Source organism: Betta splendens, chromosome 7, assembly GCF_900634795.4.
Source record: "Betta splendens chromosome 7, fBetSpl5.4, whole genome shotgun sequence".
Classification (NCBI taxonomy): domain Eukaryota; kingdom Metazoa; phylum Chordata; class Actinopteri; order Anabantiformes; family Osphronemidae; genus Betta; species Betta splendens.
In genome coordinates, this window is record NC_040887.2 from 9,106,826 (window position 1) to 9,119,054 (window position 12,229).

General features: G+C 40.2%; 2 protein-coding genes and 1 long non-coding RNA gene across 4 annotated transcripts; 1 reads left to right on the forward strand and 2 right to left on the reverse strand.

Annotated features, from left to right (window-relative positions):
• Window positions 1-1,116: 1,116 nt before the first annotated feature.
• LOC114859140 (uncharacterized) lies at window positions 1,117-2,825 on the reverse strand. Its single transcript, XR_003786469.3, has 3 exons — window positions 2,548-2,825; window positions 2,313-2,459; window positions 1,117-1,443 (listed from the first exon to the last, which is right to left on the reverse strand). It is a non-coding gene; the product is annotated as an uncharacterized LOC114859140 (long non-coding RNA).
• ormdl2 (ORMDL sphingolipid biosynthesis regulator 2) lies at window positions 2,307-5,599 on the forward strand. The gene is made up of 4 exons (XM_029157068.3): window positions 2,307-2,444; window positions 3,398-3,572; window positions 3,813-3,964; window positions 5,010-5,599. Exons 2-4 carry the CDS (start codon window positions 3,399-3,401, stop codon window positions 5,143-5,145), a joined length of 462 nt encoding a protein of 153 aa, XP_029012901.1. The 5' UTR covers window positions 2,307-2,444; window position 3,398; the 3' UTR covers window positions 5,146-5,599.
• Window positions 5,600-6,831: 1,232 nt separating this feature from the next.
• nemp1 (nuclear envelope integral membrane protein 1) lies at window positions 6,832-11,321 on the reverse strand. Of its 2 annotated transcripts, none has more exons than XM_029157067.3 (9): window positions 10,737-11,321; window positions 10,039-10,160; window positions 9,659-9,875; window positions 9,512-9,584; window positions 9,309-9,402; window positions 9,115-9,229; window positions 8,569-8,794; window positions 8,147-8,323; window positions 6,832-7,881 (listed from the first exon to the last, which is right to left on the reverse strand). In XM_029157067.3, exons 1-9 carry the CDS (start codon window positions 10,843-10,845, stop codon window positions 7,857-7,859), a joined length of 1,158 nt encoding a protein of 385 aa, XP_029012900.1. In that variant the 5' UTR covers window positions 10,846-11,321; the 3' UTR covers window positions 6,832-7,856. The 2 variants fall into 2 exon arrangements, with proteins under 2 accessions (XP_029012900.1, XP_029012899.1); XM_029157066.3 differs by having other exon boundaries at window positions 6,832-7,901; window positions 10,737-11,318.
• Between the last annotated feature and the right edge of the window lie 908 nt (window positions 11,322-12,229).

Genomic DNA, 12,229 nt, shown 5'->3' on the forward strand with positions numbered 1-12,229 from the left:
GTGGTGGTAGAGTAAAACAAGCATAGGTTCTTTTTGATTTGAACTGAGTCGTCTTGTTTCAGGCGCGAAACGGGTCCAAAGACGTGACGGATTTCTCCACATCACTTGCTTGGATGGAGTCCAGAGACATGTGCGACCCGGAGGCGCTCAAACGGGACTCCGCCGTAAGCGCCCGAGACACGCACGACGCCGTTAACGCGCCTGTGCCGCGCGCAGTTTCTCACTGTATTGCTCTCCGCTCGCTCAGACGTGTGTCGGGAAGATCCTCGACGTGCTCGCGAGCTACAAATCTGCGGTGGAGAGGGTGGCGGTGTTCGCAAGCTGCGCGGCACGTGTCCGCGACGTGGAGCCGGCGATACAGAGACTGCAACAAGACATCAGCACGTGTGTGAAGTCGAGGGGAGGCAATGCTTATGAAAAGGTACAAGACTGAACTATTCAATTCTTCTCAAAGGTATAGCATGTGTTCGAATTATGCATTTTGTTTTATTTTATTTTATTTCAGCACAACAGCATCGAAGAGATTCGCTCCATCCCCGGCTGGCAGGAGGTTCTGCTGTGCCAGTACACCATGGACAGACTCTTCTCCTTCTCCATCCTCACCGCGCGCGTCTTCGCTGTTGGAGATCCTTCCAATCACACGGGGGGCTCCGCTCACAGGTGCATGTAGGTCAGCGGGTCTTCAGTGTTGACACGCGCCCGTGAAGCATGCAAACTATCCTGTCTTTGATCATATTGATCAGGCTCAGCTACTGTACAACAGTGTTTGCACTCTGGTTTTTAAAACATATGCGTAAAATGTATTTCCCATGGAATTGTTAATCTAACTCTTCTATTTATTCAATTTGTATTTATTGTATTTATTTTTCATTATTTATTAGAATCCAATTAGCCTCTGTATTTACATTATCTATGTATACATGTTATTGTTTTTCTCACAATAAAAAAATAATCAATGCTTCATGAGTTATGTCACATGGTTATGGTTCCTTCCAAAGAAAACAATCACAATAAACAATCAATAATCCCGCAGTAAGGAAAGATAAGAAGTTACTGGCACTTAAAATAAATTTCCAAAACATAAGCCACACAAATGTGTTGAGTTAAGGAGGAAGCTGTGCTTTCCTAAAACACTCCAGGTCTACAACTTCCTGCATACTTCCTCCCAGCCAGATGTGCTCACTTCAGTTTCTTCTTACAGTGATGATGACACTCCACTGTTCAAAGCCAAAAAAAAAAAAAAAAGGAAGGTGTCACGTTTAATGTGGAAGAGGAAGTAGCTATGACCTCAGTGTAAACGTACTGGGTTGCTCAACAAGGAAGTCTGTTCTCTTTATCCAGAATTTATTCAACCCGTCATCATATCCAACACACAGGAATCTTGTGGTAAAAACTCCAGAGTTCTCGTTTACATGTGCAGGTGAAGAGTCAGGCCATGGTGTCCTGCAAAGGGGGAAATGATTCATTACAGCAGACTTTATTACTATAAAGCAGACTTTCCAAGAATGATGGCAAGATAATGACAGGTGTTATGTTGATCACCGTTAGTGTTATGTAATGGACCAGGTAGAGTCAATGGTTTGCAATCTATATGTTCTAAACAAACAAAATAACATATCTGCCAGAGTTACTGTACACTAAGGATCATACAAGCAGTAATAACAAAAATATTTAAGAATTTGCAACCTATAGATAAATCTGATGATTACAGTAAAGTGTACATCTAAAGTAATAATAACAGAATAATCCATTAGTCACTGTCACTCACTCACTCACTCACTCACTCACTCACTCACTCACTCACTCACTCACTCATCACTCTCTTTTTTAAACCCACAATACTGAACTTTATTTGCGCTATGCTCTTGCTGTAATCGCCTCACTGTGCAGTATTTAAGACACTCCATGCAATATTTTCAAACCTGGTTGTACATGTAATGAAAAAAAAGTATTTCCACGTGTATTTACATATTTTTTTGCAGCAGTCACTACGCAATAAACCACAGGCACGAATAAAAATGTTAAGAGTCAAATGGAAGAATTTATATAGGCTTAGATGCATTAAAACCCTGCAAACCACGTGTGAATCTACTGTTTAGATTATTTAAGATCCACGAGGGAAATAAAGGCTCAACTGAAAGTCTTTGTGGCCTGGGTGAAAGTTGTAAAACCTCAAAAGCAGAGTCGAAATATTCTTTCCTGTCTCTTCGTATGCTGGTGGAATTTATTTTATGGGAATTAATGGAAGTGTTAAACTATTGTTCACACCGAGTGGGATTTTCTTGGAGGACAGCTGTATTCGCTGCGTTTACCTGTTTATGTGCCGATGGAGTCGGAGTTTTTGACCGGTGCCCGCTGCAGCGCAGGATCCAGCCCCGGTCCAGCGAGGGCGGAGTTACAGAAACAACAAGGAAATTCCTGGTGCGCTCCCACAACGTTTGAAGGTAAAGTTCGCTGCGCTGAAATGTAAATGTTTAAACCTCGAAATACGGCATATGGCCACCTGTTCATACTTTAACAGAAGCATTTAGCCTTCATTGTTTTTACCTTTTCGCCTGAAACCTTTACATCACATTTACCGTAAATTTAGCATAATGTTAGCTTGACACACTGTAGATAGCAGCTGTAAGCTAGCATACGTAGACGTGAAACTAAATTATCTAGACGCTAATTTATCATCATGTCATTGTCAGCTATAGCCTCATGAGACCTTTTATTTTACTTTCCAACTTTTTTTGGCCCCGTTAGTAGCAGAATGTTGCCGGTAGATGCAACTTAGCTGAGTGATGTCGTGCTAGAGGAAGCGCGTGTTTTCTCACCCAGAACAGTTCACATGGGCGGAGTCATTTCCACAGTATTGTTTACGCTGTTGGGACCAGCAGCCTTTACTTCAGAGCCCCTATCTGACCTTAAGACGAGGAATCAGGTCGTGTAGCACGGCCACTTATTTGTAGTCGCAGTCTTAAAGTCTCCTAATGTGATTGATTAGCCTTAAAAACAGCAGGCTAGTGTGTGCATCAGGGATCAGCCACAAGGTTTCCATATTCTGTGCCATGAACATACCCTGAGGGCCGGCTGTCGCCCACAGGCTCCATGGTGGAGATCCTAACTGTACATCAGCTGTGGAAAATCCATCCGCTGCATGTTACGAACAGGAGAGACGTGTTTGCCGATAAACACGTGTTGCTTGTTATCAGATGGGGCAATAATCACACAACAAAGATGCTGCACATTGACTGGGGCCTCAGGATACAAAACAAACAAAATTTATGATCAAAGGGTAAATGGAGTCTGATTCAGTGGTATTTATTATACATCCTTCATTACAGCTCATGTGTTATTTGTATTAGCCTGACATTGTAATTCAGGTTGTGTTTACTTCTCCGTCTGGTGTCAGGATGAATGTGGGCGTAGCTCACAGTGAGGTGAACCCCAACACACGGGTGATGAACAGCAGGGGGATCTGGCTCACCTATCTGCTCCTGACCATTGTGTTGCACATCATCCTCCTCAGCATTCCCTTCTTCACTGTGCCGCTCGTCTGGACCCTCACCAATGTCATCCACAATCTGGTCGGTCAAAGTTCTGTGAAGACCACTAGTTCTATACTTTATTTGATTGTGTCTGTTGATAAGGCGAAGCAAAGCTGCTGAGAATTAATAGAAGAAAATTGTTATTGTCATAATTTCATATTTTTTATCACAACTGCCTGCAGCTGTTTCTGTAAAATATCAATTGCCTAAATAATAAGCAAGTATGGCACATTTGCTGATGCTGATCTAAGAATTCTTCTCCATTTTTGCTCTGCTCAGGTGATGTACCTGTTTCTACACACAGTGAAGGGTACTCCCTTTGAGACACCAGACCAAGGCAAAGCGCGCCTGCTTACACACTGGGAGCAGATGGACTACGGCGTCCAATTCACATCTTCACGCAAATTCCTCACCATCTCACCAATTGTCCTGTAAGTGTGTATGATTGTATTCTCTTTGTAGGGCCCCTGAACTGTACGTCTGTGCAGGTCAGGTCTATGTTATTCTTATAGCTAAGTAAGTATTCATTGAATGATACGGGTGTCCTTGTTTTTGTGCTTGATAATGGAAGTCATTAGCTGATTTTTGATCTCCAACAAGTAACTTAAGAAAGCACAGCTGCAACAAGATGATTTTCTCACTTGTTGCTGGCAGAATAATGTTTTCCTGTTACTATTTTGTGTTTATACTTTAAATTAGTATATACTTATTATATTAGTACATACTTCTAGTGGACTCATCTCTCTTCCTTTTAGATGCCTATAATAATAACCTAATGGCTACATAATATGCCATCATGTAATGTCTGCAGCCTCACCAGTTAAGACATGCGTGTACACATTATGGTGCAGTGGGCTGCAAATTGCAGAAGTAAATCTGGAATCGAGCAAATTTGTTTAGCTTATGCACCAGGAAAGCATTTTTATTCAAGTGAGTGGGTGCCACCTTTGGGTCCAGTATCCTGTTCCTATAATACATTCATTCTTTTACCTGATAATGTAGGAGTAATTTCTGACTTTATGAGCCAGTTTGCTATTGACTTAAAGATCTTAACATTTTCTTAATCAAGAGAAACATTTGTAGCAATATTAAGGTTTCCCACAAAACAAATCATAGTATTTTTGGTGATCCTGCAAATTTTGCATGCATGTAGAGGAGCAGAAAGAAGGAATGATTTTAGTCCTAATGTTACTACTCTTTACTTGCATATTGTCTGCTCGTGCACGAGGTTCATTTAATCTGCAGACATTGTTGCAAAAAATTACTTTTTGATTGATGCCTGGTGTCACAGAAAGCTTTCTTACAATTAACCAATATGCATTTAATGTTATTGTGCTCAGTTTACTAATATTCTCAGAAAGATGTTACAAAAACAACAAATGCCATATTTGTCACTCAAAAAATCTCATTCATTGCTTATAATGTACTATCACAGCTTCAGCAGAAATGTTTCACACGGTGTTCTTCTTTCTGCAGGTATATTCTGGCCAGTTTCTACACAAAATATGATCCAACACATTTCCTAATTAACACGTGCTCCCTCCTCAGTGTTCTCCTCCCAAAGTTGCCTCAGTTTCATGGTGTACGAATATTTGGGATCAATAAGTACTGAATGAGCACCCACGCTGGACTTAAGGTTCCCTGTTGTGCTGTTTTATGTTTAGCATTGGAAGAGCGTCTATTGATCTGTCATCACTGTACCGACTGTGAGGAGTACAAACTTGCAGCTTGTACCATCTTCTACAGCCTGAAAGTAAATGCACTGGTGTTTTATGAAAGTATTTTTTTCTGTACTGACATTACTGATGATCACCAAAACATATATATAATTAGTCTTTGTCTTTGAGAAAGTGCATGGCACTACATGCATGTCATGTTTCTTCATCCATGTCACCTTCATGTAGTTCTTCTGACTGCAGCATATCTCTACAACTGTCTAGTCGCATTCTAAGGCACGAGGCCATTTTTGTCACGTTACTTTCTTGGTTTACTATGAAGGATATACTTGCAGGATGCATGTACATGTTCACAATAAACACTGCAGTTCTTGTCTTGCTACAGAGTGATACGTGCAATCATCTGAATTACTGGATGTTTTATTTAATGAACAGGTGTGTTCAATTTTGACTCTGGTCGGTTGAAAAACTGCAACATGAGTTTTTGTGGGGGCTTATAGGAACCTGTGATCAGTTTTGGAAAAGCCACTTTGCAAGCTGCGGGGAACTCCAGCCACTTTACATGAAGTCACCATAGGTGGGCTGTCACAGTGTTTGCAATATGTTCATATATCCAAGGGATTCCCCCCCTTCCGCATTCACTGTGGTCGTGTTTGCATTGCAGCGAGGTTTCCCTGTTTGTGACGTATGTTTTTTGGAAACTAGTACAAAGGAAAGGCGGAATCATGTGCATGTGAATACACTGCTGATTATGCCAACCAAACCCTGGGAAACACATGCAAATCATGCTAGCTGTATCAGCTGTTTCAACTACACACTGCAGTGGAGTGTAATTATTTGCAAGCGTGTTCCCCTGCCGTCACGTGTTGTAAGGACAAAGGCATTAATGTAAGGAAGGTAGTGGTTGGATGGAGACTGGGTTAAATGTCACCCTGTCCCCAACATATTAGATATGGTTCGATGACACCTGTGTAGGAAAAGTGAACGCTGTGGTTTTTGCTGCAGCATATAGTGAAAGCTGCCTGTAAAAAGCTGAAGCTAAAAGGTGAACAGGAAATTCTTATCCACTGCAGTTTTCCTGTTCTGCTTTAACATTTAATATGAACTGAGTAACCCTTAATGTCATATTAGACCTACTACATGTGGATTCTTACATCATTCAGGTGTTGCCTATTCTGGGCCCTGTCCACGATATTGAGCAACCCATTCAGGCTGCTGTGGAGGCGTGGTGTGGGTGTTGAATGTAGGATTCCAGATAACTGAGAGGGGGAAGAAAAAGGTGTCATTCATTATGTTGACTTAGAGTGATTCATTTCCCAAACAAACCAATTCAAACCATTTTCTGTGGCTCTTTTAAGCGAACACTGCTTATGCAAGTGTTCAACACAAGCTCCCTGCTGTTTCTGGTGGGATATTCCACAGGTTCCTTTTCATCTTCCTCCTACGGGTTGTGTAATAAGCGCCTCTTGCTGTCTCCTGATAAGTCTGCTGGTGACTAATATGTCCCCGAATGACCATTTTTACCATGTTTGGAAACGTCACTTTGGACTGTGCAGATCTGAAATATTGACAAAATCATTCACAGCGATTAAGATGCACATAGAGATGCAGTAAGGTGTTGATCAAGTATCTTAATATTTTTGTCAGTAAAAGTAGTTATTCAAGCTATGAGTACAGGTTCGTTCAGCATTCAGAGCCAGTATTTATCAGGCAACAGGTTTACAAATGTATTAGGAATTAATGACTGTATACTGCAGGTAGTGATTATGTTGCATTATATTTTATACCCTGGTCATATTTTGAAATTTGTGCCACTGAAAATAATCTTTGTCCCTTTCATTAAAATAGTTTGCTGTTAATAAAGTACACACTTGTGTACCAAAATCTTGTGAACATATACAATACAAATACCAGCTCAAAATTTTTTATCAAATAATTATATACAATTATAACACATGCAAGTGCTCAAATATATTTTTATTACACATATGTTGGAGCACATCATTAAAGTTATAGTCATTGAATCTAGTGGCAATGTGAATAACAAACCAAAATCTTCCTCCCCTGAGCAGAAAGTTTCAAATTTACCAAAGTGGCCACTAATGTAATCTGGATGTTGTGATTGCACTGAGCCCACCTCACGCCAAGAGGCTGTTCACATACAGTAAAATAACTTGAAAACTAAAACCCTTTTTTAAATTTATGACGCAAGAACGCCAAACTACAATCACACCATAAAAGTTCACTTCCTTGACCTCCTTCAGCTTCCAGTCAACAAGTATAAATCACTTATTCCCTTAAAAACAGATCTTGCTTTAATGAATATTATTTAAACTAAATTGCTAACGTTCTTTTTGCTACTCAGTCAATACTGTTGACAGCCAAAACAGGGAGCGACTCCTATGGCTGAAATGACACTCCAGGGTTTTCAGCCTCGACACTGCATTGCTGGAGGTCAGGCTGGACGTTGAGCCTTGGCGAGCTCTTCCCTAAAAATTTCCCTGAAGGGCAGGTCACATCTTCAACACTGAAGTCTCACTCCGGTTTCATCATAGGTTTCAGATCCTCTTCCTCATCGTCTGTGTCAAAAAATTCATCCTCAAAAAAAGCTCCTCCAAAGCCATATTCCTGCGCATGGACAGACACCTCATTTGGCATCAAGTGAGGGGACCCTTCAATAAAATCAGCAAACCTGTAAATTACAGCCATAGAAGTGGAATAACATTGTGTAACAAACAGAATAATGGATATGTAATGTTGAACACCTATATATGATGTTGCTATGAAGCTATTTATTTCACACACTTCCTCACTTAACAGACTAACTCTGACAGCAATTTAATTGAGTGCAGTGGAATAGCCGGAGTTTTATATGAATCTCAGCTGCAAGGTACTTTTTGCATGGAATGAGGGCAGTACAAAACTTTTTTAAATGACCTTTTTGGGGACTGAAGCCTGGACACGGCCTTCCACGGACTGAACTCCGGGCTGTTGCAGAACTTCCTCAGCTCTTCAAGTGCATGTCGAGTCTCTTCTTCCCCCTGCTTCTGATACTCCTCTTCAGTCAACAGGCGATATGGCTTTGGCTTCCAGTAAATGTACTGTCTAGCTTTCCTGCACAAAAGAACGAGTGCTCAATTATGTTATTTATATGAACTGAATAGAAATACTGCTAGTGGCTTCAGTGACTTAGGCCATGCCAAGTTATAAAATAACAAACAAGAAGTAATCCGTGAGACTGTGTAGTGTCAAAAACATTTCTAAAGCAGCTAATGTTGTCTAACAGCAATCAGAGCACCATTCAAACCTGTGAAGTACAGTCCTCTTATGCCACCTTCTGTCTACACTGTGACACTCACCTCCATGCAGTGACTGCCATGTAGACAGGGTACTCCAGATTCTTCGAGAACAAAGCTGCCACAATAATGGCAAATGCAACTTGCTGAATTTGAATCCCTAAATAAATGAAGAGCAGTCCAAACAGCTGCAGGGTCCATGACAAAATGTTAATGTTCTTCTCATCCACTAGAGGGCCATAACGATAACATACAGCGAAGCTGACGAATCCCACAACTACTACATAACCTGTCAAAAATAGAAATACTTTGTCAGGGTTGAAGAAATGCAGGAGAGAATTCTGGGAACACATTGACTCTATATTGCTGAATCACCAACATGAAATGTTTCTAGCTATTTGCTTCAATGCTTTCTGGCCTGCAGTCATTCATTCATGCAGGCATGCAAGTAACATTTTAACCTTTGGTGATTCAAACACCTGGCTAAAAGTGAAGCGGTCAGGCTTTTATTTTTTTATATTTAAGCATGCCTACTGTAAACCTTGCTTAGATCACTTTCAGTTCCAAGGACTCACTAATATGTTTTTTTTATTTATAGAGAAGCTGTACCTAATGCCACATGCCAGTGTTCTTGCAAAATTATGCTGAGGTTCCTGCAGACCAGTTGAATGGCATACACAGATAATGACCAGCCGCCAACAATCAGCACGTAGAAAGGGCTTTTCTGTGGAGGCAGTAAACACAGAAGGTGAAATAAGGTATGAGGCCAAAAATCACATAACCTGAAGACGATAAAATGTTACCTTTGGCAGAAAGCGTGCCAAAATGAAAAAGAGGATGATGAGAGATGCAATCATGCCAGTGCTCATCCCAGCAGAGTAGAAAAAAACTTGACTCCTGCATAAGAGTGTCAATAATTAATGAGGTATCATACCTGTAAATGTAATAAATTCATGTATGTAATATGTGTAAAAACTAGAACTTTTTATCATAAAAATGCAATTACCTGCTGAGTGAATCTGCAAAGATAAACAATAACGCTCCAGCAAGGAATACCAAGAAGAGGTAAATATCAAACTCTGCGAGGAAAGACCACATCACATTAGCCACGTGACCAGTCAAGAAGGAGCAACTGAGTTCGTTCAGGACTTACTGCGAACGAGCTTGACAGTGTATCGCGTTTGGTCAGCAGGATTGATCTTGAAGCAGGTCCTCTTGCTAAACAGACTGACGTTAATGGTGGTTTCATTGTGCTGCTCGCGTAACAAGCTCTGAAACCAACCCCAAAAACTAAAGCCCTCCAACTCCTGGAGTTCCTCCTCACCTTCCGCAATCTCCACTTTGAACACATTTGAACTCCACACTTTAACCTGCCAGACACAGTCATTACGCACCAAGTGAATGTTCTTTCCAAAATTAAATTTAGTAAGATCTGTGTGATACCTCTATACGGCAACTGTTGACAACATTTAGTGGATAAACATAGAGCAGAACCCTGTATAGTGCCAGGCTGTCAGTATTAAAGTTACTTACTTGAATTCTTGTCCATGTTTGCCTCCAGGTTGGCATCATGGGGTTTTTGTAACAGAACCTGTTTGACCCCGTCATAACATACATTTCTCCATCCTGCAGGTCAGTTATTAGATGCTTATTGCCTGTGTGTGACAAGTAGAAGTGTACATGTAAGACTACATTTGCATCAAGCTTGGAAGATGATTTTTATCATCATAAAATGCACTGGCATGACATGGCTGGGCTTCTGCTATTATGTTTATATATATATATATATATATATATATATATATATATATATATATATATATATATATATATATATAACTATATTGTTGTTTAATAGGTTAACAATACTACAACTGTGTTTGACCAACTCTTTCAGTGGCTCAACGAGCGTTGATCTCAGGCATAAATGTATGCTCAGCATCTGCCAAAACATATTCCTTACATGTGCTACATACTTGGCTCAATAAAACTGATTAAACAGGACAAATGTCAATTATTAACATTAATGTTATATACTCATTTATATTGTGACAAATCTAGAACAGCTTTAAAAGCCATGAGAACAAAAAAAGGCCGAACTGCTTTAACACTTCTCAACATCGAAGCCCAAACACAAGCTAACATGCATTAGCCTGAGCGGCGGTATTTGTTCTAAATAAGTGACATTTACGCGTATGTTTCTGCTACTGCACCGTATCAGCACAACTTACCCGTGCCCTGGTGCGAGGGTTGAGGTAAACAGCTGAGCAGCGCCATGAAAAGCATTAACTTGGCACTTGTATCGAATAAAACACTTGTGATTTTCATGCCTCCCGCCATGATGAGAGCACTGCCCTTGTCCGGCGTCTTGTCCCGCCTCTTCCTCTCTCTCTGCTCGGTTGAGTTACACGTCGCTCAGCCAATCACAGCACTAAACGTCTGTAGCCTGCGTCCTGCGTCACTGTCTTCTCTATTTGCCTTTTTAGGCTACCAGATCAATTTAAACCTATATGGGAAAAAATGACATATCTTTTTATATTAAGATTTGAATGCATTTGTATATTTGCAAAACTGAATTACAATATCAAGTTTCACCAGAGTTGTATGAAAACTCAGATTTAGGTGTAGTTTAGGAACGTTTTCTTGATCAATTTGGAGCGTTTTCAATCATGTGTCATCAAATTGTGCCAAGCCATTAAAACAAAAAAAAAAACTTTTCCGGGTGTGAAAGGAAATGAACCACCAACCTAATGATTAGAGAAAAGCTGCCCCTCACATTTGCAGATCATATTTCATGGTAAAAAGGAACTAACCCTGACTGAACCCTGCTGCTCTGACTGCTGGACAAACTGATTTTTATATAGGTTTGACTGAATAGACAGATGATGATAATGAAATGTTGCTGCAAGCATGTTATGGCCAGTTTACTTAAAGTCACGCAATACAGATACAAAACAACAGGGTTTATTGAGTTAAACATTTGACAACAGATCACATGCTTCATTTTAAACACCAGACCTCTGATCTACTTCTGCATGTTCATTAGAGCCTTTGGTCAAATGGCTGCAATACATGATGTTATCATTGTCAAGTGACAAACCTTAACATTATGAATCATTTGAACCAGTTATTCCTCTACCAGTTCTGAGTAACATAACTGAACTAAACAAGGAAGGTTTTACATTAAACTAGTTCACAACTAGATGTTTGATTTTCATACACTCAAGCACTGAGACCAACTAAGGTTATTTTATTTTTGCACACACATGATTTAAGCTTTTAAAAATGAATTCTATCTCAAACACTGACAAATCCACAGCGTAGTCACAACTGTGTGACTAGCGTTGCCGCTGTGTTGCAGCAACTGCCTGCAACACAGTGAGTACGAAGTTACTCAAGATTATGGTCAGTCAATTTGACTGTTTCTAAATTCTGGGCTAGTGTCAGTGACTGTCTTGAAGGTGTTACACAAGAAGACAGTTGTCCTGCACTTAGAGGCGTGAGCGTGTGAAAGCGGAAACACTTCAGGGGGTTGAGTTACTTTGACACAGTAATATTTGTGCTGTAAATAAATGTTTTTAAATGTGATAAAGAAGAGACAATCTTTTAAAATATGCTGCATTGTATTGTAAGAAGACTTCTTCTGAGGACCAAGCTGGAAATTAGAAAAATATGATGCGTTGGAGTTAGCTCTGTTTTTATTAATCTCATCAGCCACTGTTGT